At 50.8% G+C, this 24,993-nt stretch overlaps 1 protein-coding gene across 3 annotated transcripts in view; it reads left to right on the plus strand.

The window, feature by feature from the left end:
• Positions 1 to 24,993, plus strand: part of AMPD3 (adenosine monophosphate deaminase 3) — a 46,965-nt gene extending 21,972 nt beyond the window's left edge. For all 3 annotated transcript variants that reach the window (XM_003781095.3, XM_003781094.1, XM_003781096.1), the window contains exons 4-15: positions 1,098 to 1,260; positions 3,408 to 3,627; positions 5,568 to 5,697; positions 11,046 to 11,240; positions 12,721 to 12,852; positions 13,354 to 13,517; positions 14,243 to 14,369; positions 17,128 to 17,291; positions 18,793 to 18,913; positions 20,012 to 20,185; positions 21,715 to 21,825; positions 23,126 to 24,993. In XM_003781095.3, the coding sequence (XP_003781143.1) occupies positions 1,098 to 1,260; positions 3,408 to 3,627; positions 5,568 to 5,697; positions 11,046 to 11,240; positions 12,721 to 12,852; positions 13,354 to 13,517; positions 14,243 to 14,369; positions 17,128 to 17,291; positions 18,793 to 18,913; positions 20,012 to 20,185; positions 21,715 to 21,825; positions 23,126 to 23,302 (1,878 nt within the window). In that variant the 3' untranslated portion in view covers positions 23,303 to 24,993. The remainder of the gene's footprint in view (positions 1 to 1,097; positions 1,261 to 3,407; positions 3,628 to 5,567; positions 5,698 to 11,045; positions 11,241 to 12,720; positions 12,853 to 13,353; positions 13,518 to 14,242; positions 14,370 to 17,127; positions 17,292 to 18,792; positions 18,914 to 20,011; positions 20,186 to 21,714; positions 21,826 to 23,125) is intronic.

Genomic DNA, 24,993 nt, shown 5'->3' on the forward strand with positions numbered 1-24,993 from the left:
CATCCTTGGATTTGGGGACTGTCAGATTAGAGTCTAAAGTTTGACTTTGTAGCTTCCTAGCAAGTGATATATCCTATCTGGGCCCCAGTTTTTCAATGTGTAAAATGGGTTGCAGTGAGGAGCCAAATGAAATTTCTGGAAAGGTTTGGCATGTGACAATGGGGCTTATGAACCAGATGAGTTGGGTGATTACTGGATTTAATCAGTAGTCTGGGATTGGGAAAGGGCAGGCTTAACAAAACTCTTTGTTTTGTTACATCGGGGGGACGTGTGAATTTTCTGTACTGAAAAGGGTGGTGGTCATCCTCTTAGGAGTAGGATTCAGGCTTCATCTGCTCACGTGCCAGGTGCCACAGCAGGCTTGTGGCTTAATCAGCAGCCTGTTAGGCCAGTCTCCAGGCCAGGGTGCCCGTCTCCTTCCCAGCAACCCCAACTTTCCCCCTGTGTTTCCTGTGTTGAGGACCCCCAAGACCACAGCTGGTTTGGGTGATTCTCTAAGAGGGCTCACAGGACTCAGGACATAGCTGTGCTTACAGCTGTGATTTATTGCAGTGAAAGGACAGAGAGAAAATCGGCAAAAGGAAAGGGTACACGGGGGCTACCAGGTACAGGCTTCCGGGGGTCCCCTCCCAGTGGAGTCGCCAGCAGATACTTAATACCTCCAGCATCTAACTACGACCAGATATCTCTGAGGTGTTACCTACCAGGGAAACTCACTGGAGATTCAATGTCCAGAGTTTTTATTGGGGCTGATCACATGTCTACATAGCACATCCCCAAATTCCAGACTCCTAAAAGGAAATCCAGTGTTTAACATAAACCATATTGGCGAGCCACTTTTATGAGTCAAGGAGTAGGGAGAACCCTCCTGAAATCCAAGTTCCCAGCTGCCAGCCAAGGGCCAGCCTTGAAGCAGATCTTCTTAAGAATAGCAGTCCCGGGCAGTGCCTGTGGCTCAAAGAAGTAGGGCACCGGCCCCATATGCCGGAGGTGGCGGGTTCAAACCCAGCCATGGCCAAAAACTGCAAAAAAAAAAAAAAAGAATAGCAGTCCCAGGCCTGCTGTGTGAACTCTTTTCTGCATGTCTCCTGCTGCAGATCACCTTGGAGGACTATGAGCAGGCTGCCAAGAGCCTGGCCAAGGCCCTAGTGATCCGGGAGAAGTATGCTCGGCTTGCCTACCACCGCTTCCCAAGGACCACATCCCAGTACCTGAATCATCAGTGGATTGACACTGCACCTCTAGAAGAGGGCCTCCCAGGTATGAAGCTGTCTGGCTGGAAGGAGGGTCCCAAGTGTGGGCCTGGACCAAGAACTGGTCAGAGCTTTTTGTTGACTCCCTATATTTCCCCTGATGGTGTTTTAAGGGGAGAATCCTTTTATTGGCTTCTCTTACACTGATGTTTGCTGGTTCCCTAAAGAAATGGTTTAGTGTGACTGTGTGCTTAGCCCTGGGTAGAGCTGAAGCTGCAGTGGGAAGAGGGAGGGAGAGAGAGAAAGAGGGAGACAGTCCTGATCATGGTTGGGTGTCTGCCAGGGAGACAGGTAGCCTCATGTGGGGTATTTAAAGAACACCATTAGACAGTAAATGGTGACAGTGTGATAGCAGGTACAGAGGGCATATTCCTAGGGCAGGGGGAACGGGCTTGGTGCCAAGTACACCTGCAGTTTTACAAAAGCTCTGCCAATTTCTTGGGATGTTGGGCAAGATATTTCTTTAAACCACAGTTTCTCAATCTATAAAATAGAAATACTACTAATATCTCTCTTCTGGGGCTGTTGTGAGGATTAAACAGGAGAATGCATGTGAAGTGCTTGGTGCATTCTGGTACCTAGTGAGTGTGCAGGACGTGGAAGGGCAGGGGAGGCCAGAGAAAGCTGGATGGTTTCCTGCTGGTGAAGGAGCTAGGAGCAGCAGAGGCTAAAAGTAATACAGATGAGGACAACAGGAAGCCTCACTCCTGAGAGTTAGTGGTGGGGAGCAGATGAGGGCTGGGTGGTCTGCACCCATGGGAGGACCTGGGCTGCCCTTGGTGTAGTTGGTGCTGCCAAGTTGTCCTGTCTCTGGTTTCCTCAAAGCTCGAGTCCTGTACTTGGGTAAACCTCAGCCTTACGGGCCCATTTCCCTGTCTGTCTGAGGGAAGTTGATCTCACTACCCTAGTTTGGGCGATGACAGATAGGAAGGACTGCCAAATGTGTACTTCATTCAGAGAGGGGCCCCCAGCGTCCTGGGCGTGAGTGTGGTGAGACAAAGCAACCTCAGAGCACGCAGGCTGTACTTTCAGCTGGGACTCGGAGCCCCTGCAATTTGCAGACCGCACACCCTCAGAGATTCCCAAGCTGGCCTGCAACCAGGCCTGGGGGGGGGGGGGGGGGACACTGGTCTCCAGCTCTGCTCTTCTTCAGCTCCTCTGTGACCCCTCATATCTGCTCTAGGGATGAGCTGTCCCTTTTGAGCACTGATGGAGGACTGCCAGACAGGTCACCCTGCCCTGTGGCTTCTAGACCGGCAGCGGGCAGCCAGTTCTGTATGGTGCTGGCTGAACTGCAGAGAGGGGATGTCCTCAGCTCTGCTGTTAGTTTGCAACAGGCTGCTCCGTGGCCAGAGACAGAGTTTACTGAGAGTCAGGAAAACTCCTTGTGAGAATAATGCCCTGTAATTTATTAAGTGTATTACATTATGGTTTACAAAGAAGTGTCCTATGCACACTATCGCAGCTCTCTCAGTGCTTTGTTAAAGGAGGGGGTGTTACTTTCAGATGGGAGATGGGATCAGATTGCTGAGGGGTTTGCTCAAAGTCTCCCAGTTAGGAAACAGCAAAGGCACATTTTCCGCCTCCTGTTGGCAGCTTCGTCATTGGCATTGCCTGCTCTGTAGAAGACAAGTTCCCCATCCTGTGCTTCTTTGGAGGGGGTGGCTTCTTCATCTAACCCCTCACTGCTCTGGGCTCAGGAAGATGTGGGAGGACAGGGACAATTATTCCCACTGGGGAGTCCCAGGTGCTGTCTGTTCTCTTAGAGAAGACAGCTGCCCTTTAGAACATTCCTGGGGGCTCTCAAGTGCCCAGGAAAGTGAAGCCCATTTCAGTTAAAATTTGAAAGTTCCTTGACATGCCAGCCATGTGTGAGAGACTGTTCTGGGTTGTGGGAATGTAGCAGTGAACCAGTTTCTGTCTGCATGGAGCTTCTATTTGAGTAGAGAAGACACATCATACCCAAGATAGAGAGGGGAAATTATATTACATGGTGGTGAGTGGTAAGGAGACAAAAGGCAGCAGGAAGATGTCAGGGCAGGTGAAGGCGTTTGGGTTTTAGGCAGGATGGCCGGACAGGCTTCAATGTCTTTTGATCCCATACCCGCTCACAAGGTCAGGGGCACTTTGTCATTGCTCAATCCTGTTTTGCAGACTTCCACCCACCGCCGCTGCCCCAGGAAGACCCTTACTGCCTGGACAATGCACCCCCCAACCTGGGCTACTTGGTCCGCATGCAGGGGGGCATCTTCTTTGTGTATGATAACAAGAAGATGCTGGAGCGCCAGGAGCCCCACAGGCTGCCCTACCCTGACCTGGAGACCTACATAGTGGACATGAGCCACATTCTGGCTCTCATCACCGACGGCCCCACGTAAGCCAGCTCCCCCTGCGGCCGGCTCACCTCATGGGCACCATGCTGTAGGAACAAGATGGGAAAGGCTCCCCTGGACTTAAATCACCCCAAAAGGAAAGTGGTTTCCCCTTTCCTCTGTGCTTGGTGGGTTTCTGCAACCATTTCCCTTCACACACTGGTGTATTCTTAACATCACTACTTACCTGCTAGGTGTGGAGCTTCTGCTGGTAGCTACCTGTGCACCTTAAAATGGCTGTCCCCACTCACCCCAGGGGGTGCAGCACCCATGCAGAGGGTTACCAGCCCAGAGCATGACTGTGCTTGGTGAGGGGTAAGAAGACTGTTGCTTTAGGCATTGGGTTTTCTGTTTCTGGTGGGGCTTGCAGAAAGCCTGGGGCATTTCAGGCCATGATCCCCATGGTGCTGGTGGGCCAGGCTCTAGCTAACCTGGAAGGCAGTTATCTTTCCAAATTTCACCTCTTGCTTCTTCATGGGCACTCAGGCTAATCAGAGACAGAAGTCAGCATGCCAAGACCCTGACAGCCTTGAAGTGGCTGTGTTGGGAGTGGCAGGGGGCGGTGCTGGTGGTGCCTGAGGACCTTCCCTGTGGTTTCTCTGGGAATGATGTGATGCCAGTCCCTTAGAGAGGAGAGTGGCCCCAGGTGGGTAGGCAGCTTGACTGTTGGTTCTTACTGATCTGAGGCCAGAACAAAGATTTGGGGCGGGGGGACAGTTCCTAGGAGGCTCTCCTCAGCCAGGTGTGTGGGCAGTGGCTGTCTTATCTAAGAGGTTGTCAAGGAGGATCCTGCCTAGAGAGAGACTGGGCAAGGTGACTTTTAAGCTCCCTTCCCACATTGAGGCTCTCCTGGGCTCCGCTCTGGGGCTTGCCTGGCTGTTGTGGAAGTCTAAGAGATGGGATAAAAAGGGAGCTGCTATTCGTTGGAGGGCAGAGTGAATTGTGGTGGAAAGTTCCGTGTGGCTGTGGATGCAGCTCGTGACCAGCACCTTGGGCTAGGTGTGGGCTGGCAGTGGGCCACAATAGTGAGTGCCTTCACCCTTATAGCCTTGTTGCCAGCTGAGAACCCACCCTACCTGGGGCCCCTTCTCTAGGTTGGTGGGAATCTGGGGTATGAGTCCTTCAGAGGTTTCTGTGCATAACAACACCCCTGCTTTCCCATCTGCCCCTGATGTAAAACATCCACCTCTTGTCGTGAAGCCCAGATTGGGGAGGTCCCCAGGTCTTGGGATTTGGGCCGTGGCTGCCTGGTCAGGCGGGCAGTGCCTCTGCACCCCAAGGTGGGTGGGTCATGCCTTATAGTTTGACTGTATGATCAGTCTTCTGGGCATTAATTCCTTCTTCAGGGAATTCAAGGTGGCTGAGGATAGATGGAAGGAAAGAAAGGAGGGGCTCAGGGAGGGAAAGTTTTTTTGAGACCCACTCTGCTCGCAGTCAGGCCTATCACAGGGATAAACCAACTTACCCCTCACTTCAGCCTTGGTCGTCACCATCTACTATTCTTTCATGGGAAATGGAGGCTCTCGGTAAATTGCCTAAACACTTAAAACTAGAAGTCAAAGAACCTGTCGAGGTCCTGAAGCTGGTACGCTATGGCCCCATATTTTAATTCTCCCTCATTTTGTTTTTTTTGGTGTTTTTTTTTTTTCTTTTCTGTTTTTTGGCCGGGGCTGGGTTTGAACCCACCACCTGCAGCATATGGGGCCGGCACCCTACTCCTTTGAGCCATAGGCGCCGCCCAATTCTCCCTCATTTTGTAGTGTCCGTCGATGTGGTTCAACAGTGCAGGGGGTCTGAGGAAAGCTGGACCCTCCCTGCTACATCCTGCTGAAGCCCTGACCCTTCCAGCTGAGGGCTGGTCCCCACTGAGGCTGTGGGGCTCCAGGCTGGAGAGCTTGATGCGGCTTCTCACCTGTAGTTTCTCCCCCTCCCTAACCTGCAGGAAGACCTACTGTCACCGGCGGCTGAACTTTCTGGAATCCAAGTTCAGCCTTCATGAGATGTTAAATGAAATGTCGGAGTTCAAAGAGTTGAAGAGTAACCCCCACCGAGACTTCTATAACGTGAGAAAGGTACATGAAAGAGCTATGTGGGCAGCCAGGGTTCAGACTGCTCCTCCCAAAGCCCTTCCAGCTCGTGGGGCCCTGAGCCAGCTTGGGGATAATTCCTGGGAGAATACTGGGGCTCCCTCCCGCTAAGGGCGGCCTTCCTTGGCCAGAGAGATGTGATGTGTACGTGCGGGAGGATTGGCGAGCTGCCTTTGCTATTTCAGCGTGTCTCTCGGATCACATGTAGCCAGTCAAGGTGGAAACCCTTGTCCACACTGTGTATCTGTTGGAATGTGCCAGCCTTCTTGGAAAATAGGGTATATCCTGTTAATTGGCCATAAAAATTGAGCCCAGGCTACTTTTAGGGTAGGGGATATATTATTAGATTCATCATGCAGACAAAAAGTTATTAAGACCCCTTTGGACTTGGGAGTGTGTGGTTTTACATCCTTTGGGATCAAGTGGATTTAAAGAGACATGCTCAGATTGCTGCCCCTCTTCTACCCGCTGAGGCAGCCTTGGCCTGGGCTTCTGGTAGCCTCCCCTGCAGGGGCTGCAGTGAGGGCAGGTGTGAGGGTTAAATGTCATGGCCTCCAGCGTGTCTGTTCTCTTCCATTGAAATAATACACGACCAGACACCAGGTCAGGGCCAAGCATGGGGTGTTTGATGGTGAGCAAGAGTCACTTCCTGTTGACAAGAAGTCTCCAGCCTGTTGCTTTAGGAGTAATCTTGGGATGGGGTCACTTTTAGGGAGAGGATAGACCAAGCTGGCTGAGGGAGTGGTAGGAATTAGCTGAGTAGGGGTCGGGGAGGAGAGCAGAAAGGTGGCATTTCGGGAGGAGGGCACACTGTGAGCAGACACCAGGAGGGAGAGAGTGGCATGAGAGCCTGGAGAGCAGGGCACTGATGTGACTGCAAGTAGTGCCTGTGGCTGAGCTGGGCATCAGGAGTGGGCAGCAGCAGTGGGGAGAGTGAGGCTGCAGCCGTGCGGGAGGCTCTGGACTGGGCAGGGCCCATGGGTTTCTCAGAGAAGGTAGGGAGGGCGGCTGGGCTAGGGCCGGGAGAAGGACAGAAGCTCATGGAGGAAAGGTGGGGATTAGCCTTTGCTTGGAGGGGGGTGGCCAAACCTGAGCTGAGTCAGAGTAGGGCTGTCATCTCAGTAGGGGCTTCCATCGCAGCTGGGACCTCTTGAGGACTGCCCCTTCTTGTGGTCAGCTTTGATCAGAGAGGGTAAACCAAGGGAGGATATGGCTCCTCTGGAAAGGCCCAGCTCAGGCCTCCCTTCCTCCTCAGCAATGTGGGAGGTGGCCCTTCGATCATCTCCGTTATATCCCCCGAGGTCTGATTTAGACTCCCACTTGGATGGGATTAAGAGTTTTAAGAAGTGAGAGTTTGCCTTTAGCTCATGGTTCTGAGAAGCTTATGGAAGTATCATGGGGACTTCTAGGCAGAAGTGAAAGGTCATGTAGTGTGGGCAGCCTGGCATTCTCACCTTCAAATACCATGTGTTCCTTCTCTGTGAGCTTTAGGTGTTCAGCCAGGTAGGTGCCTCAGTCACGATGTGAGCCTCTCTCAGCCCTGCCGGAGGCATCTCACATGCCCAGGCAGGTGTCCAAGGAAACTCCTGACCCTGCCCAGCACACCCCTGCTCTCTGCATACGTAAATGCTGTGGGCCTGCCTACTTCCTGTTGCCTGGGGCAACAAAGGGTCCTCCCAGACTGTGCTGGCTCTGGCACTATTTGCTTCTCAGGTGGGGCCTCAGTGGGTGTTGTTGGGCTTAGCAGCTCTCTGGCCATGGTGCAGGAAAGAGTCCCTGCAGGCCAATCCCCAGGGTCCCTGACAGTCTGGGGGTTAATGTGCTCTCTGGACAGAGGTGGCCTTGATACCTGCGTTGTGACTCAAGGGCCTGTTCTCTGGCACTATAGTCAGTCCATAAAAGTGCATCCACGTCTGCTGGGAGTCAGGCCCATGGTTGTGCCTCCTGGATGAGGGGGCCTACCCCCAGGTGCTGGCTGCTTTATATCACCCTTACAGCCTCTCCTGTGGGGAGGAGAGCTATCTTTCTAAAATCCAGAACAGGCTGGAAGGGTGGCCCCAATATTTCTGAAGAGGTTGTCATGTCTCAGGGGCAGGCCTGGGCTGTGCTCTGAGGGCAGAAGCTGTGCTGTGGCCATGGGTCTGGGCGGGTAGTATCTTTGAAAGCACCTGCAGCGTTGCAGCAGGTGACAGGACACGACAGCATGAGGCCCAAGCAGAAGGACTGTGGGACATTAGACACTGTTTTCTATAAGAGAAAGGCTGAGTGTATTTGCTGCTTGGTAGCAGTAGGCATAATCTACTTTGGTTTAAGTGTCTCATCAAAGATAACGAGTAGTTTTCATCTTTTGTGCTAAACCAGACCAACTGGGAGTGGCTACCTGAGGCTCCTCCTGATGCTTAGTGAAAAGAGTGCAGTAATCAGTTATTGATGTCTGCCATGAGTACAGAAATGGTCAGCACTGGCTTGGTCCCAGGTCCTGGCCAGCCCTGTCTGGAAACTCTACCAGTTTGTTTAGACCTGGACGACCTTAGGTGAAAGCAGGGAATGGACACAAATCCCCTGGTGAGTTGAAAACACTGACCTTCACTGAAAGCCTCTTTTACTTTTTCCTAAAATAATCACTTTTGAGATTCTGAAGTTTGGATTGGGTACTTCCTGCATTGTGTAGCTTTCCTCCTTTATCCTGTGACTCATGGGGGGGTCAAGACAGGCTGAACCCGCTGTAGGGTGTCCTTGGTAAGCCTGGAGGAAACAACCAGAATGTGCTGAGTCACGCTGAGATAGTTGCACCAAGCTGTGTCCAGCTGAGCTAAGCCAGGCTGACCTTCTCTTGTGAGCCCAGCCTTGTCCCTGAGGTGTCTGAACTTTCACGCCGTGCTTCAGTGATGTTTTGTGCTTTGAATGGTTTCATTTCCATGATGTCCAGCGGTCTGACTTTCTGGCAGGAATGGCGAGATTAATGGCAGGAAGAACCCTAATGAGGGAGTGATGTAGTCAACATAACCGACTGGTGTGATGATGCCCACAGAGGTCCAATATATCAAATGTCTGCCTGGCATGACTTGGAGGTGCCCAGCCAGCTGTGGACAGCATACTCTGCCCTGAGGTCAGCCACCTCCTCATCAAGGCCCCGGTAGAATGCCCAGTCAGCCACAGCACTAACCCAGAATATACTCTGGCAGCTGGCAGTGCCCTGGTTTGTGAGGCTGCTACTGTCTCTCTCCCCAGGGACCTCCTGTGGGCCCTTCCGGCTCATGGAAGTGGACTCCTGATGACTACTGTGGCTTTAGGCCATTTCTCAGCTTGACTGTGACTTCCTTTCTCTAGGGCTAGTCGCTGTCCTGTGAGTGAGGCACAGTGAAAAGGAAAGAGTAGGGATAAGGGGTGAGTAAATGGGTAGGGGCCAGGTGATATTAGCAGGGCCCTCATTCTAAGATTAATGACCAATATCTTGCAATAGAATAAAATTGCACTGAAAAATCCATCCTAGCTTCTGAGCGTGGAGGATGAATTGACCCAGAGCAGGAGAAGCAGGGGCAAGGCCAGTTAGGAGGTCGCTGTGAACCCATGTGTGAGCGCATGCAGGCTTGAACTCAGGTGGAGATGGTGACGTAGGAGTGTCCTGTGGATTTAAGACCTACTGGGAGGGTGGAACTGATGGGACTGGCTGGTGTAGAGGAAGGGGAGAGAAGGATGATGCCCAGTTTTCCAGCACGAATAGCTAGGTGTGGGACACACCATTTCTTGACGATTGGAAACTGGCAGGGGGGGGGGGGCTTCCAGACTCGGGTTGGAGTCAGGGGTGGAGAGTCCCTTTTTGGGCATACTGAATTTGAACTGCCTTTGAGTTATCAGGTGGAGATATCAAATAGGCAGATATGTGTACAATTCTGGAGCTTTGGGCTGGTGATATTAAACTTGGGAATCAGTATATAGAAGGTAATTAAATGCACAGAAATGAGTCGGATCCCTGCTGGAGAGAGTGTGTAGTGAGAGGACAAGAGGGCCCAGGACCAGGCCTGAAGAAATTCCATGACCGAGAGGTCTGGGAGTGAGGATGAGATGACTGAGGTTAGAAAGGAGAGACCAGAAACACTAGGGGACAGTTTGGTGTCACAGGACTGAGCAGTACAGGACATGAGAAATTCTACAAGCTATTCTGCAGTCCTGCTGGGCTCCTTCCTGGTGCCCTCTGCAAGGAAACTGCCTTCTCATGGGCTGTGGAGAGAAGGCCAAGCTCCTGGTGCATTTCTGCTCTTTGGGACTTGCTCTACTCTACAGTCTTTGGCCTTGGGCCTCCCAGCCTGAGTCCAAGTGTAGGTTTAGGGTCTGTATAGCTGCTTCTTCTTGGTGTTTAGATACCTTGAGGTCTGGGTAACTAGCCAAGGGCTTGTTGTGTTGGGGGTTGACCTTGGGTATCTGTCCTCCTCCCTCCCCTCCACTTGGAGGTTTGCTCTGGGATTGCTCTGGGGGTCTGAGCAGTCAACGGGGAGTGTGGGATTTTGTGGCACATTTGGTGGGCCCTTGGGGTTATCATTCAAACCATTAGAACCACATACCTGTTTGTTCATTCATTCATCCATGGGTTCACAAAGGTTTTGAACCAGGCTCTGGGGTAGGTGGCAGACACCTTAGATGCATCAAGCCCTGTCCCTCTCCCTGGGAAGCTCCCAGTCTACTGAAGTGTGGACGGAAAAATATTAAGAGTGGAGCAGGAGGATGTATTTAGCAATGGATGTCTGTACTGGGTTTCCAGATGGGGCAAGGGAAGAAGGAATTAGCTATGCTTGGGGGATCAGGGCTGGCATCCAGATGGAGGAAGCTGTGGGAATTCCCAGGTGGATGGGCTTGGTGGGGAGGAAGGAAGGCAGTCCAGGCTGAGATGCGTGGGCAAAATGACATGGTGGGGAAGAGCTGGGTCCCTTGAGCACCTGTGAGTGGCTGGTGGTGGCTGGAGCACTGAGGGGGGCAATGACAAAGTGAGGGGTAAGGCTTGAAGTAAGCTTTAAACCCCTGGCAAAGGCCCTTGGGCTTTATCTTGAGGCTGATGGGGACCATTGCTGGTTTGTTAACAAGGAAGTAGCCTGATCAATTTACATTTTGAAAAGATGTCTGGGTGCTGTGAGGAGGTGGGTTGGGCATCAAGGCTAAAGGGAGGGATACCAGTTCCAAAGTCCAATGGAGAATGGGGAGAGATCCTGGCACTGGCAGACTGCCACTTGGCCCCTAGGATACCGAGGCTCTGTGCTCTGCAGTGAGGACTGGATGTTCTAACTCTTGTTGCCAGGGGAGGTGGCCCAGCTCATGGGCTGGTGGGCACTGTGTTCCAGGTGGACACACACATCCACGCGGCGGCCTGCATGAACCAGAAGCATTTGCTGCGCTTCATCAAGCACACCTACCAGACGGAGCCCGACAGGATCGTGGCCGAGAAGCGGGGCCAGAAGATCACCTTGCAGCAGGTGTTCGACAAACTGCACATGGACCCCTACGACCTCACCGTGGACTCGCTGGACGTCCACGCGGTGAGTGAGCCTCTGCCTCAGAGCGGCAATCAGAAAGCTGCCCTCACTGTAGACTCGGCCCCTGCACTGTGCCTGGAGGGGGGCTGGCTATGGAGGCAGCTTCCTCTTCCAGCCATGCAGGCTGTGAGAGGTCATGTGGCCTCAGAGCAGAAAAGGTCTGGGATAGCTGTGGGACAGGGGAAAAGCAGGCATGATTTGGGGTCAGACAGGCCTAGGAGTGGTGTGCCCTTAAACAACTCACAGCTTTTATTTCCTTGTCTTATTAACTTCACAAAGTTATTAAAACACCGAATGTTGGTGCACCTGCTGTGGAAATCAGTATGGTGGTTCCTACATAATTCTACATGTAGAATTAGCATGTGCTCCAGCAATTCACTCCTAGGGGTATATGCATAAGGATGGGAAACAGGGACTTGAACAGATACTCCCACACCGCTGTTCACAGCCGTGTCAGTCACGACAGGCAGAAGGGGGAAGCAACCTGTGCTCGTCACGAGATGAGTGGGCACACACAATGTGGTATAGCCTCGCAATGGAATAGTATTCAGCCATGAAAAGGAATGGAGTACGGTGCCTGCCACAACATGGGTGAGCTTGGAAAATTATACTAAACAGAAGAAGCCAGACACAAAAGGACAAGTGTCATCCCACTTACATGGGGTATCTAGAGTAGGCATGAAAACAGAGGACAAGTGTCGTCCCACTTACATGGGGTACCTAGAGTAGGCATGAAAACAGAGGACAAGTGTCGTCCCACTTACATGGGGTACCTAGAGTAGGCCAAGGCATGAAAACAGAAGGAGAAGGGAGGTTACCAGAAACTAGGGAGAGGAAGGAATGGGGGATTAGTGTTATTGGATACAAAGTTTGTTTGGGACAATGAAAAAGTTCTGGAGACAGTAGTGGTGATGGTTACATAACAATGTGAATGTACTTAATGCCACTTGGCTGCATAATTAAAAATGGTGAAAATGGTAAGTTTTGTTATGTGTGTTTTGCCACATACCAAACACCAAATGATGTAACATGGAGAAAGTGCTTTACAAAGTCTAAGTGACAGGGAATGCTTTATTATCGATTGTCCAGTAGTCTGGTGTCCTCTGCTCGCCAAGCCAGATGTCTCTGGCTGTGGCACCTGGTGGACGAGGCCCTTGCTGCTCCTTCACAGAGACCCTCATAAAAGGACTCTGTGCTGACTGAGTGAGGATCCCTGGTCCTGGCCCTCGGGCGTTGCCAAGATTTAATGTAAGAAGTAAATGACATTGGGGGGCACTTGTGGCTCAAAGGAGTAGGGCACCAGCCCCATATGCTGGAGATGGTGGGTTTAAACCCAGCCCTGGCCAAAAACAGCAAAAAAAAAGGGAGAGACATGGCAGACAGGTTGCACTGTGGCCACTCTAAAGGCCACCTTGTGAAGGCTTGGAGAAGGGAATGTGGTAGCTACAGAGCAATGTGGTGACCTGCAGGTGTCCTCCCCCAGGGCCGGCAGACATTCCACCGCTTTGACAAGTTCAACTCCAAATATAACCCTGTGGGGGCCAGTGAGCTGCGTGATCTGTATCTGAAAACTGAAAACTACTTGGGAGGAGAATACTTTGCTCGCATGGTCAAGGTGAATGAACCCTCAGCCCCTCCGAGGCCTCTCAGATACCCAACAGCATTTGCCTACAGAGAGTGGGGGCCCTGTGTGGTCTCCTATCCCCTTCCCCTCCCCTGTCCACCATCAGCTCAGGCAGTGCTGGAGTGCAGGAAGGCAGTGCTGTGTGTGCCAGGAGAGGGTATCCACCCTGACTGAGCTCACGGCACCCAGGCTGGTGGCCCTCTCTCTCTGCAACTTGGCTTGGTGCAGGTCAGCTCCAGGTGGAGGTGCTTCTGCTGTTGGGTAGGTTCTGCAGCCTGACAGTTGGACCTGAGCACTCCCTCCCTGGCGGTGGGGTGGGGGATCTGCCAAAGCATGGCAGGTGCTTACAGGCAGCCAGCAGCACTGCAGGTCTAGATCAGCCCTTCTAGCCTGGAAGCAGGTGGCTGAGGGAGCCACAGGACCCAGATGGTGACAGAGGGCTGGAGGTAGCTAGGATGCTCTTGGGCTGACCCAAACTCTTTTTGCTGCCAGGAGGTGGCCCGGGAGCTGGAGGAAAGCAAGTACCAGTACTCTGAGCCGCGGCTGTCCATCTATGGCCGCAGTCCTGGGGAGTGGACCAGCCTGGCTCGCTGGTTCATCCAGCACAAGGTCTACTCCCCCAACATGCGCTGGATCATTCAGGTGCCTCGGATCTAGTAAGTGATGTGGCCCTGCTGTCTGCACTGTGCATTCAGGAGATGAAACCCATCTCACATGGGCAGCTGAGTCTGCACTATGGAGGGGTCGGGCCTATTTTGGTGCCAGCTTAAGCTTGTCCTTTCCAGGAATTTTTCCACAGGAAGGAGTGACTGGTGAAGCTGTCCTTGTGGCACTTAAACCCTTGGTCTTTGAAAAATATACCTGTGCAGTGAGTGGCCTTGGGGAACGACACTGCAAACTTCTAATTTAGGGTTAAGGATGGTTTATCCTTTTGGTGAGGCCAGGGTATGGGGTGACTGGCAGTGGCCTGCATTGCTGGCCCTCTCCCAGGATATCACTCGGACCCCTACTGTTGTCTCCAGGTGGCCCCAGGATGAGCTGGGGTGTGTGCTTTAGGGAAATTGAACTGCGTGGCAGAGAGTTTGGATTGCTGGGAATTTGAGGATTTATTTCTCAGCTCCTTGCTCAGCCCAAATCCTACCATCTCGTTTTCTGCTTGAGAAAGTACCCTGATAGGTATATAGGTGTCAAGTTTGCAAACCAAAGCCTGGATGCAGACACTGCTGGGAGTCAAAGGAGGGATTGGCGCTGAGGCCAGATCTGACCTTCCTCCAGGCAGTTAAAGGGGACATGGGCTGCCTGAGGCAGAGACTGAGACTGAGCTCCCAAGGCACAGGGGCTGGTAGGCCCACCTAATAAGCAAGTCTTTGCTACCTGCCAGTGACATATTTAGGTCCAAGCAGCTGCTGTCAAACTTTGGGAAGATGCTGGAGAACGTCTTCCTGCCCCTTTTCCAGGCCACGATCAACCCCCAAGATCACCGGGAGCTTCACCTCTTCCTTAAATATGTAAGTGTGGGGGGCCAAGGCTCATGGTGGCAGGGGAGGGAGTGGATTCCATGAAGGGTGGGTCACATTTTCTCCTTGCCCTTCACCATGGCATCTCAGACTGTCACCTGTGTGCCCCAGGCATGGAGTTCCCAGCCCTGAGAAGCTGAATTTCTAAAATAAGGGAGCCTCCCCCAGGGAGGGGAAGTCTCCTTCTCTTCAAAGGTAGCCCTGGGGGTTGTGTAAGTGGTGGTCTTGGGGCAGACTGTGCCCCTGGCTGGGAAGGGTGGCAGTGTACCAAAATTAGGGACTTGGTTTATGGCCAGTGGATCCAGCTCCCAGGGGCACCAAGCGGCCTTGGGGCTTCTTGAGAAATGCAGACATTTTAACTCTTCTGCTTTCGCCTAGAAACAAAGCTCCTCACACCACGTTTGTTAACAAGCCCCACAAAATATATTTCTCTCCCGTATTTGGTTAGTTGTAGGGGAGAGAGAGAAGCAATGGGGGAGAGACTTAACCAGGAGGAGGTGGGAATTGGCCCTGCTCTCAGGATGCCTAGGTGAAGAGGGTGTCAGGGGGTAAGAAGCAAGTTCAGTTCCCATGGAGGTGATGGGGTGATTTCTGACTGGCAGAGCGCAGGGAGGAGCCCAAGGGCTTGAGCACAGGGGAGCGGGGACTGAGCATGTATGTGTGTGGGTAGGGGGTGCCCACAGAGTTTGGATAAACTGAGGGACGTCATCAAATTTATGTTGTAGACAAACATCATCCTGGCTGTTGTGGGGTGAATGGCCTGGAACAGAAGGGTGGTGGGGGCAAGATGAATGCCAGGGGCTCGGGCCAGCCTTGGGCACCAGAGGGGCCTTCAACAGTGGAGACAGTTCAGGTGTACTGAGTGTGTGTTCCTTGGCCTAGCCACACACCACAGTGTGATCTCACGTATGCCTCATGTGACTCTATTATTATTACCATTTTGTTGCTAATAATAAGCAGAATTATTCTGTGCCCCTGTGTGTTAGACACTGTGATATGTGCTTTCCATGGGTTCTCTCATTTAATCCTCACAACAGCCCTATGAAGCTGGAAATTAAAACAGATCACAAGGTAGAAAAGTGCAGAACTGGAATTAACGTCCAGGCACCTGACTCTGGAGCGTGTGCCCTGAACCCCTACTCTGCCTTGCCTCCCCGTAGGAAAAGTGAGGTGTGTCGTACACCACAGCCCAAGGCTGTGGGACTGGCAGGCAGGGACTGTGGGCAGAGTGTGGGGCTTGGCCAGAACTGTGGGTGTAGCCCTGACAGGACCTGGGCGGAGGCTGGAGGAGGACCTGAGGAGGTGCCTGGTGACCTGTAGAAAGGTGGATGTGCATGGTCTGGGGCCACTGCCAACAGTGGGGGAAGAGCAGGCTTGGGGGGTGGTGGAAGAAAGTGGGTTTGCACATATTTTGTGCCTGAGGCCCAAGGGTGAGGCTGTCAGATAGAGCCCCCAGGAGAGGGGCTGCCGGTGCCCCCCCAAGGCCCCAGAAAGTTCAGATGAAGCACAGAGCACACCCAGGCCTAGATGCTTAGAGGTGTTTTGGGGAACCTTTCCTTTCCTTAGACACACATGGCTCTGTGACAGGAGATTCTGGCCAAGAGTCTTGTGGTACCTGGCTCTCTGGGCCCTTCCTGCTCACATATGAATGGGAAAGGCTGGCAGACCTGGCTGGAGCGTGGGGCCTGCGCTGGGAGCCTCCCTGCTTGTACCATGTGGAAAGTGAGGTGGACAGCCTCTTCCTCCCATCTGGTATTCAGAGGCCCCGCCCCAAAGCACTGCTGTGGCCGAGTGAAAGGCCACCTGTTAGCAAACCTCCCTATGCACTGAGTCCATGGAGGACACAGGCTCTTAGCTAATGGATACATTCTTGATTGGGGCTTGGGCTCTTGGATTAGCCAGAGGCTCTGGTGACTCAGGGGGGGACCCTGGGACCACAGAGGGGTCCTAGATGAGGTGTAATTGCAGTGGAAGGGTGGGAGTTCCTTGAGGCTCCTCTGGCCCAGCTCAGAGGACAGTTCCCAGTGGGGACTGAAGCGCACCGCTGCCTCCCAGGAGCTGAGGGTCAGCCTGGCAAGGACCTGCTCGGTCTATTTGTGAGGTACCTGGCTGTTTTTTCCTGGCCATCTCTGGACATGCCCTAGGGTATTCTCCGCCTTTGGTCTAAGCTTCAAAGAGTCCAGACCAGAGCCCAGGTGGGCTCAGAGCCTGGTCGTCTCTCTTGGGCAGCTTTCTTAATTGCTTTGGCCCTGGTTTGGTCAACTATAAAATGGGGCTCTCCTGCAACCCGGAGCTCAGGGTTGCTCTGTATCCTGAATTAACTGATGTGTGTGCAGTGTTTCAAGCAGGGCTTGTCACTGCTGCTGATGGCAGTGGCTGCTGCACTCTGCAGAGCTGGGGCCTTGGCATGGCAGCAGAACGAGTCGTGGACGTGGCTGCTCCACTCCTCACCTGGCCTGGCCAAGTGTCCCCACTCTCACCGGGGACACAGTCTTGGCATTCTCTAGCCGGCCTCCTGGCCACCTTTGGCAGCCCCAGAGGGGCAGACCTCAGTGCTATGCCCACTTCCATCCCCATCCATAGGAGGAATGTGGCCTCAGCCAGGAAACGGGGTCCCCTGATGAGGTGTGAACCGAAGGGGCTTAGTTTCCCCTTTGGCAGCTCAGCTCTGAGCTGGGAAGCTGAGCTATGCTCGAATCCTGGCCCAGTCTGCTTTGACTTGAAGCTCAGGACCCCTCCTTCTGCCCAGGTGACAGGGTTCGACAGTGTGGATGATGAGTCCAAGCACAGTGACCACATGTTCTCGGAAAAGAGCCCCAACCCAGACATCTGGACCAGTGAGCAGAACCCGCCCTACAGCTACTACCTGTACTACATGTATGCCAACATCATGGTGCTGAACAACCTCCGCAGGTGTGTGGTCAGCCCCTCATGCATCTGTGTTCACGTGTTAGCACTCACACCGTGAGCCAGGTGTCCCTGTTTGAACCAATATGCATGTCCCCATGGCCACATATCTCAAAAAATACACGCTACTCCCCAGCATACTATGCAAGGCATGCCTCCATGTGATTGCATACACGTGCAGACATACCTGCCACAACACCCACGCTGGTGTAGACCTATGTCATACACAGTACAGTGCAGGCAGACCGCACGTGTGCACACGCATGTTCATATGTACACACACTGACCAACACACTCGTGGGTGCCTGGATGTCCCTGAGACTATAGGAACATCTCACACACGCACACTCACTCACACACCATCACATAGGCATGGATCCTTTCAGCAAATGACTGTAGCCTGATAGGCCCTCTCCCAGCTACTGACAAGTAACAGGGAACCAAACAGACTAAATCCACGCACACCCGCAGAGACGGTCGCACACACACAGTCTCCCACCAGTACACACACAGGGCATATGTGGGCAGGAGCTGGCTGCCTAGGGACATCCTCTCCCTATAAGCCTTGCAATCTTGTCTGTTGCCCTTGCTGGGTCTTAGGGCTAATCACTTAGGCCAAGCCAATGTTATTTTTTAGGGGAGTGGGAAATAAACACTTTATTATTATTATTTGTAATTTCAGATTAATGTGGTGGCACAAACGACTTGGTTGCAATGTTTGCATTTGAGAGGTAGAGTCCCTCTTGTAGTTGTGTCCTGCCCCCAAGAGGTGTGCCACGTACCCTGACATTGCGGCCATTAAATGGGAGCACACCAATCCTCCCCTCTCCTCCCCCCTCAACTTGAATGGAGTTTTTCTCTTAGTGGGCATGTATTAGATGTTCTACTTAAGCCAATGCTGTTAATAGTTTGTGGGTATGGAGGTTTCAAATGGGGCCCTGACCAAAAGAAATGGCCTAGTGGGGTGGAGGCAGTCCTGGGCTGAGCTTTTGGAGGTAGGGGCTCTAGTTCAAGCTTGGCCATTGATCTGCTCAGTGGCATGGACTCTAGACTCCAATGTCTGGGCCTTGGTTTGACCGTTTTTATAACACAGAGGCTGGACTCAGTGGCTTTTCCTGGCTTTCCCGGCTATAGAGTCTGTGAAGGACACACGGCCTGTTGAGAAGGGGTAGAGGAGAGCAGCTAGGGGACAGGGCAGGGTCTCTAGGTACCACTAGGTGGTCCCACTAACATTGTTTGTTAGTGTGATGGTGAGTGAGGGTGCATGTGTGTGAGCGTGTTCCTATAGTCTCTCCTCTTCCCCCTGAGGTGGTGCCTCTGGGTTCTGAGGGGTTACGGGTCCTGGGCCTCTGCATTTTAGAAGGGTAGTCTCCAGGGTGCACTGAGTCAGCTTTGCTAACCTTGCCCTGGGTGACTGGCCCCCTGGAGTTGGTCCCAGTTGGGGGATGGGCCCCAGGCAGAGCAAGCCAGGAGTCCTTCCTGACCTGGGGCCTCCCTTCTCCTGCAGGGAGCGGGGCCTGAGCACGTTCCTGTTCCGGCCACACTGTGGGGAGGCTGGCTCCATCACCCACCTGGTGTCTGCCTTCCTGACTGCCGACAACATCTCCCATGGGCTGCTCCTCAAGAAGGTAACCAGCCCTCCCACAGGAGCCTGCCCTGCAGTGACTGTCCTGCTCTGGCTCCTATTACCCCTGGGAAGCTCAGCCAGTGGTGCCAGAGGCTCAGCCAGTCCTTTTCCTGGGCTGGGATGTCTGTAGTCACCTTGGGCTCATTCGTAATTATGAAAACAGTATCATCAGACTAATCACAATTTATATTTTCCAGAAAATGGAGAAAGGAAAAAACCCTTATGGCTATTACTTTAGTACAAGTAGCCATTATTAGCTTCTTGATGTTTCCATCTTTTTCCCAGAGCACATTTTGGATGTGCTTATTATCAAATGAACACAGAATTTGGGTTCTTGCTGTGTCCCCATGGGTAATGTCATATAGCATTGTTCGGTGCTTCCTGTCATCTCTGCACTCCTCATTCTTAAGGCCGTTGTTGGATAAAGGGTCTGCCATCAGGTGTATAATCAACTCAACCTCAACTAGCCCCCACTTGTTGGACACAGGGCCCATCCACCTTTTCAGGGGTGTTCATGGCCTTCTCTGTATTTTGGATCATTTCCATAGGAACCCTGTTTGCTCACTGTGCTCCCTGGCCTTGTCCCGGTCCATGGCAAGGTCTAACCACGGATCACGTTTTTGGGTGGGGTAGATGGGGTAGGTGCTACATCAGAAAACCACTCAAGCCTGGCCGGCCCCTCCCATCCCTTCAAAGCTCATGTCTGAGGAACTGGAGAGTTTATCAGGCTCAGCTGCATGTTTGCAGTCAAAGTAACAACAAAAGTAGGGCAGGCATCTCCTGGACTGCCTGGTGGGTCTGTGCCTGGGGGAGAGGAGCTGAAGATGCAGGCTGGGGTCGGCTGCCTTTCCTGCCCTGAGCCAGGTCTCCAGTCAGGAGCAAGAGCGAGCACTTCAAACAGCCGGCAGGTGCCAGTGAGGCCTGGGCATGGGAAGGAAGTGCAGGGGACAGTGGGTGTGGGTGTCCTCGCTTGGGAACTCAGCTTGGCTTGGGGATTTGTGCAGATACTGCTCAGATGCCTGGTTTCCAGGGCTGAGTGCGTCTTCCCTCCCTGCCCTTTTGTGGCACTCGTCTAATGACGGTGGCGGTTCTTTTGCAGAGTCCGGTACTGCAGTATCTCTACTACCTTGCTCAGATCCCCATTGCCATGTCTCCTCTTAGCAACAACAGTCTGTTCCTGGAATATTCCAAGAACCCACTGAGGGAATTCCTGCACAAGGGACTGCAGGTTTCCCTCTCCACTGATGACCCCATGCAGTTCCACTACACGAAGGTGAGGACTTTGGGGGTAACAACAGTGGTGCCCCAGCAGGCATCAGTTCTAGCTTATCCTCCCATTGTAGGGACATGACCCCTTGGTTCACTTCTGCTTTTAGGGTAGGGCTGAAGACTACAGGTGAACCACCGGTGAGGGAAAAGTGTTCATTCCAGGAGCCCTTTCTTTGGGGTCCTTGAACCCTTGAAGGCACAATTTATTATCTTTGTCTTCCTCCGTTTTCCCTTTCTTTGATATCTACTAGCTCTGGGACCTGGGACAATTATTAGACCTCTGATTCAAATTCCTATAAAATGGAGATAAAACTGTCTTAACCTCTACCTTACTGTGACGTTATACTGCCTGCAGCTTGTATTCAAGAGATTAGCTACCTTTCAAATTAATGTGTCATATCATGACACCTTGAATCTCTGGGGACCACCCACAAATGTATACCTAGCACATTTTGATGGTGTTGACAAGACCAGCCATTGGTTAGCAAAAATAAGACACACCAGAATCTTCTAGGACAGAAGTTCTCCAACATTTTCCTGAGAATTGAGATCAAGTTAATAAATTGAATTTATTGAGAATCAAGGCCCTCAATGAACTGTTGTTTATATGGGTCATATCTACTGATATTTACTTGGCTAGAAATTTTAAAATATTTATTAACTTATTTAAACATAATATTAATAAGCCTATTCAATGTTACACAAACAGCAATTTTTTCTGAAAATGACTATATTTCCAAAACCAACAGAATAGAGAAGATAGGCACTGTTACAGTTTTTTAAGTTTCTTTAATGTCTTAATAAAATCAGTAGGATTCTCATATCTGCTTTTGCATCCCATTTGTTTTTATCAAAGCATATAAAAAAAATCTTGCTTTACAAAGATAAATAATTGGAAAAGGAAAGCCCTTTCAAAAGGTTGTGGGAACCCTTGGCGGTCCTTAGACCATACTTTGAGAAGCACCACTCTAGGCTAGAGCAGCAGCGGAAAGACTGGTGACTGACGGCAGATACTTCATATCCTAGAAGGGAAAATATAACCACAGCTCAAACCCAAATCCTTTTAACACTATCTTACTTCTTATCCTAGGATCAGTTCTCATTCTTAATCAATGTTCTGTCTCTGCTCTTAGTATCTCATATATATATTTCTGGACAACCTTAGAAAATGGTGTGTCAAATAAAAAGCCAAGATAGAGGGCAGCTACTAAAAATGGCATGACTAGGGGGTTGTCGCAGGAAAGCAGAGACTGGTATCCCTGCTGACTGGCACAGAGCTTTGAGGTGACAGGCTCTCCATGCTAGTCAATGAATTAAAAGCGGAGGTAGGCGTTTATCTCTCTCTTTGATTTCACACTAAAAAGATCTTAGGAGTTTGGAATTGAAGGGGTGCTATTTGATGATCCATCCAGGTCCCAGTTAGTAAAGAAAAATGAACTCTGCCATGTCTGATGTTTTTAGCTTTGTAAAAATGGGAAGCATTGAAGTGGATTTCCCCCATCTAATCCATGTACTTTTGGTGGGGGGGTCCAGGAAGCACTTATGGAAGAATATGCCATTGCAGCTCAAGTGTGGAAGCTGAGCACGTGCGACCTGTGTGAGATCGCCAGGAACAGTGTGCTGCAGAGTGGCCTCTCCCACCAGGTACGGCGTGGGAGGCTGCTGCCTCTGGCCCTCCCAGCCTTCCAACAAACGGCGACAGCAGACTGTGTGCCAAGGGGCCTTCTAGGCACTGGGGACCCCTGAGGAAGGAGGAAGCAGGGTCTCTGGCACACGGACTCTCAGGCCCCGGGAGAGAATCCTTAGAGCCTCCTGATTGTTCCCAGAAGCTCCCTCTCCTCTTTCTGACCTCTGCCCAATGTCACTTCCTTGGAGCAACCTCTCAAAACAGCCACATATCTGCCATCATTCTCCATCCTCTTGATGGTTTTTCTTCATCCTGTTTATTATCCCAACGTATTTAGTTATGTGTCTTTCTCTCTAGTGTGTAAACTCTGCTGTGCAGAGTCTTGTTCAGCAGTATATCCCCAGGCTCTAGAAGAGACCCTGGCACATAGTAAGCACTCACTATGTCTTTTTTTTTTTTTTTGAGACAGAGCCTCAAGCTGTCCCCCTGGGTAGAGTGCCGTGGCATTACAGCTCACAGCAACCTCCAACTCCTGGGCTCAAGCGAGTCTCCTGCCTCCGCCTCCCAAGTAGCTGGGACCACAGGCGCCCGCCACAACGCCCGGCTATTTTTTGGTTGCAGCCGTCATTGTTGTTTGGCGGGTCCGGGCTGGGGATTCGAACCCGCCACCTTAGGTGTACGTGGCTGGCGCCTTAGCCGGTTGAGCTATAGGCGCTGAGCCTCACTATGTCTTGAATAGATGAACAGTATCTAGATAGAATAAAAGGACTTGAGGATGGACCTGGGCATCAGTAATTTTTTGTAAGGCTCCATTAAGTAATTCTGAGCGGAGAACTGAGAACCCTGTTCTGGGTGGTATCTTGGGTCCCTGGGCGCCGTCCCTGCTGTGTGGGCCGTGGCTGAGGTGTTGCTCTTGTTGGAGGAGTGACAGGCTTAAGACTCTCTTCATGCAGAGTTTAGTTTCTTGGATTGGCCCTCCACAGAAATACTTATTGTCTGTCCTTGTCAACTCCCTGGAGGGACTTCTTAGCATAATATGGGCTTCCACCTTGACTCTCCCTCCCCAGCAGCTCTTGTAGATTTCATCTTTCTTTTCTGATCAAGGAAAGCATAGTTAGGAGTGGAGGGAGGTTTGGGGGAATGGCTCGGGTTGTCAGGGTGAATTCTGTAAGGGTACTGCAGGGATCAGATGTCCCGATGAGGCTCTGCTTCAGGGGGTCAGTCTAATTTGCTGTGGCTGATGTTGACGTTGCCCACGTAGATACAGAAAGTGAACCTAAGGTATATTGTTTCCTTTGTATTTCTCTTGGTCCACAGGAAAAGCAAAAGTTTCTGGGACAACATTATTATAAAGAAGGACCTGAAGGAAATGATATTCGAAAGACAAATGTTGCTCAGATCCGGATGGCATTCCGATACGAGACCTTATGCAATGAACTCAGCTTTCTGTCTGATGCCATGAAATCAGAAGAGATCACAGCCTTGACCAAATAGGTCCAGCGCTCGACAGGCATTTTAACTTTTTGGTTTAATTTCAAGTCTGCTTTGGCTATTACTGGTCAAGATACCAAACTAGGACTTTCCTCTATGAAGAGGATGCCTCTGAAGAAATTTCAAACTGGTAATTTTGGTTGCACTGCTCACTTTAAGATCTCACATGCCCACCGATCTGTTAATATTTCTGAGTAATAGATGGTGACTTCTCTTTGGGCATCTGGGAGCTGGGCACTTGTCTGTACTTGTTCATAATTTTCCAAATATTTCTCTTGAAACCACCAGTGCTTGAATTGTTTGGGCCAGGATTTTCCACGGTCGGATGCCAACTGACATGAGGTCTGTGTGGTTTTCTGCCATAGGCCCTGCAGGCTAACATTGGTAGTTGTTCATTTCAGCCTCTGGCTGGCTGGCTGCCTTAAACAAAATCAGTTTCAAAGCTCCATTTTATACAGGGGCCACTTTGAGAGCATTAAAATGGAAGGCTTCCATTTGACAGTTTGCATTTTTAATGAATTTCTTAAACTGTTTTATTTAGCTCTCTTCCCTTTATAGTTAGGAAGTCAGATATGTTCAGAAAACTCACTGCAATTAGGAGTTTTGGTTTCCTTGTCTAGAAAGTGAGGGTTTCTTCTATGTGAGTGGTTTTCAAATGGTATTCTGTGAATCCCTTCACAGACGGCTCAGGGAAGCAAGGCTGTGGGGCTATGGGGCTGTCAAAGTGACTCTGCTATCATCAGTTTTATACAATACTTTGGGATGGCTACATAATATTTTCATTTGGACTAAGGACTTTGAAAAGCACAGAACTAGATGATCTCTGTTCCTTTTGGCTCTAGTATTGTAGATTCTAGATGTATAATCTAGATGATTGTAGTCCAATTATGATTTTACTGATGAAGAGTGAGGGCCAGAGAAGTAAAATTTGCTCAAGGCCACACAGCTAAGGAGTAATAGGACTACAATTAGGTTTCCTTATTCCTAATCCAGTCTTTTCTACTAGGACTATTCCATTAGGTCTCACAAATACAGTATTGTTTTTTGTATCACTGTAACCGATACTTCTTTTTTTTTAAGGCAAAATTTCTTTCTTACCTAACATGAAGATTTCTTTGGAAGATATAGTGGTCCCAGGAGTCAGGAAGAAAGCATTTTTAAAAAACCAATCTGAATTTAAGCTTTACCAATGTACTCTTTATCTGTGTTACTAGTGCCTGGTATGTAGTAGGTGCTCAATAAATGAATTATTGAATAACTCAATTTTTTTGGCAATTTTTTAAGGATATGTGCTCCTAGTACTCAACATGAACCTTTCTATCTATTTCTCTGGATAAATTCAGATTGTGAGACATCCTTTCAAATCATTAAAAAGTTAGTAGAACCTGTTTTTGCCTGTGAACCTGCTCATTTGACTTGAGATTATTTTCCTAGTGACTTCATAATGCCTGTTCCCTCCACTAGTCAACTTAGCATATGGAATTATAAACATCGTCTTTTAACTAGGCAAAAATATATGCTATCTTACAGCATATATTGTGAAACTGAATGAAAACCCATCATTATCTTAAGGATTCATTATTTTTAAAAAGCTCTCATTTGTATACATTTGCAACAAAGGACATATTGTACAGTTTTTCATTGTTATTTTATCTGTATCAAATATCTTCTAATTCAAGTCTGTTAGGACTATG

The sequence above is a fragment of the Otolemur garnettii genome, unplaced genomic scaffold (genome assembly GCF_000181295.1).
Source record: "Otolemur garnettii isolate 467f Iridium unplaced genomic scaffold, OtoGar3 scaffold00001, whole genome shotgun sequence".
NCBI lineage: Eukaryota > Metazoa > Chordata > Mammalia > Primates > Galagidae > Otolemur > Otolemur garnettii.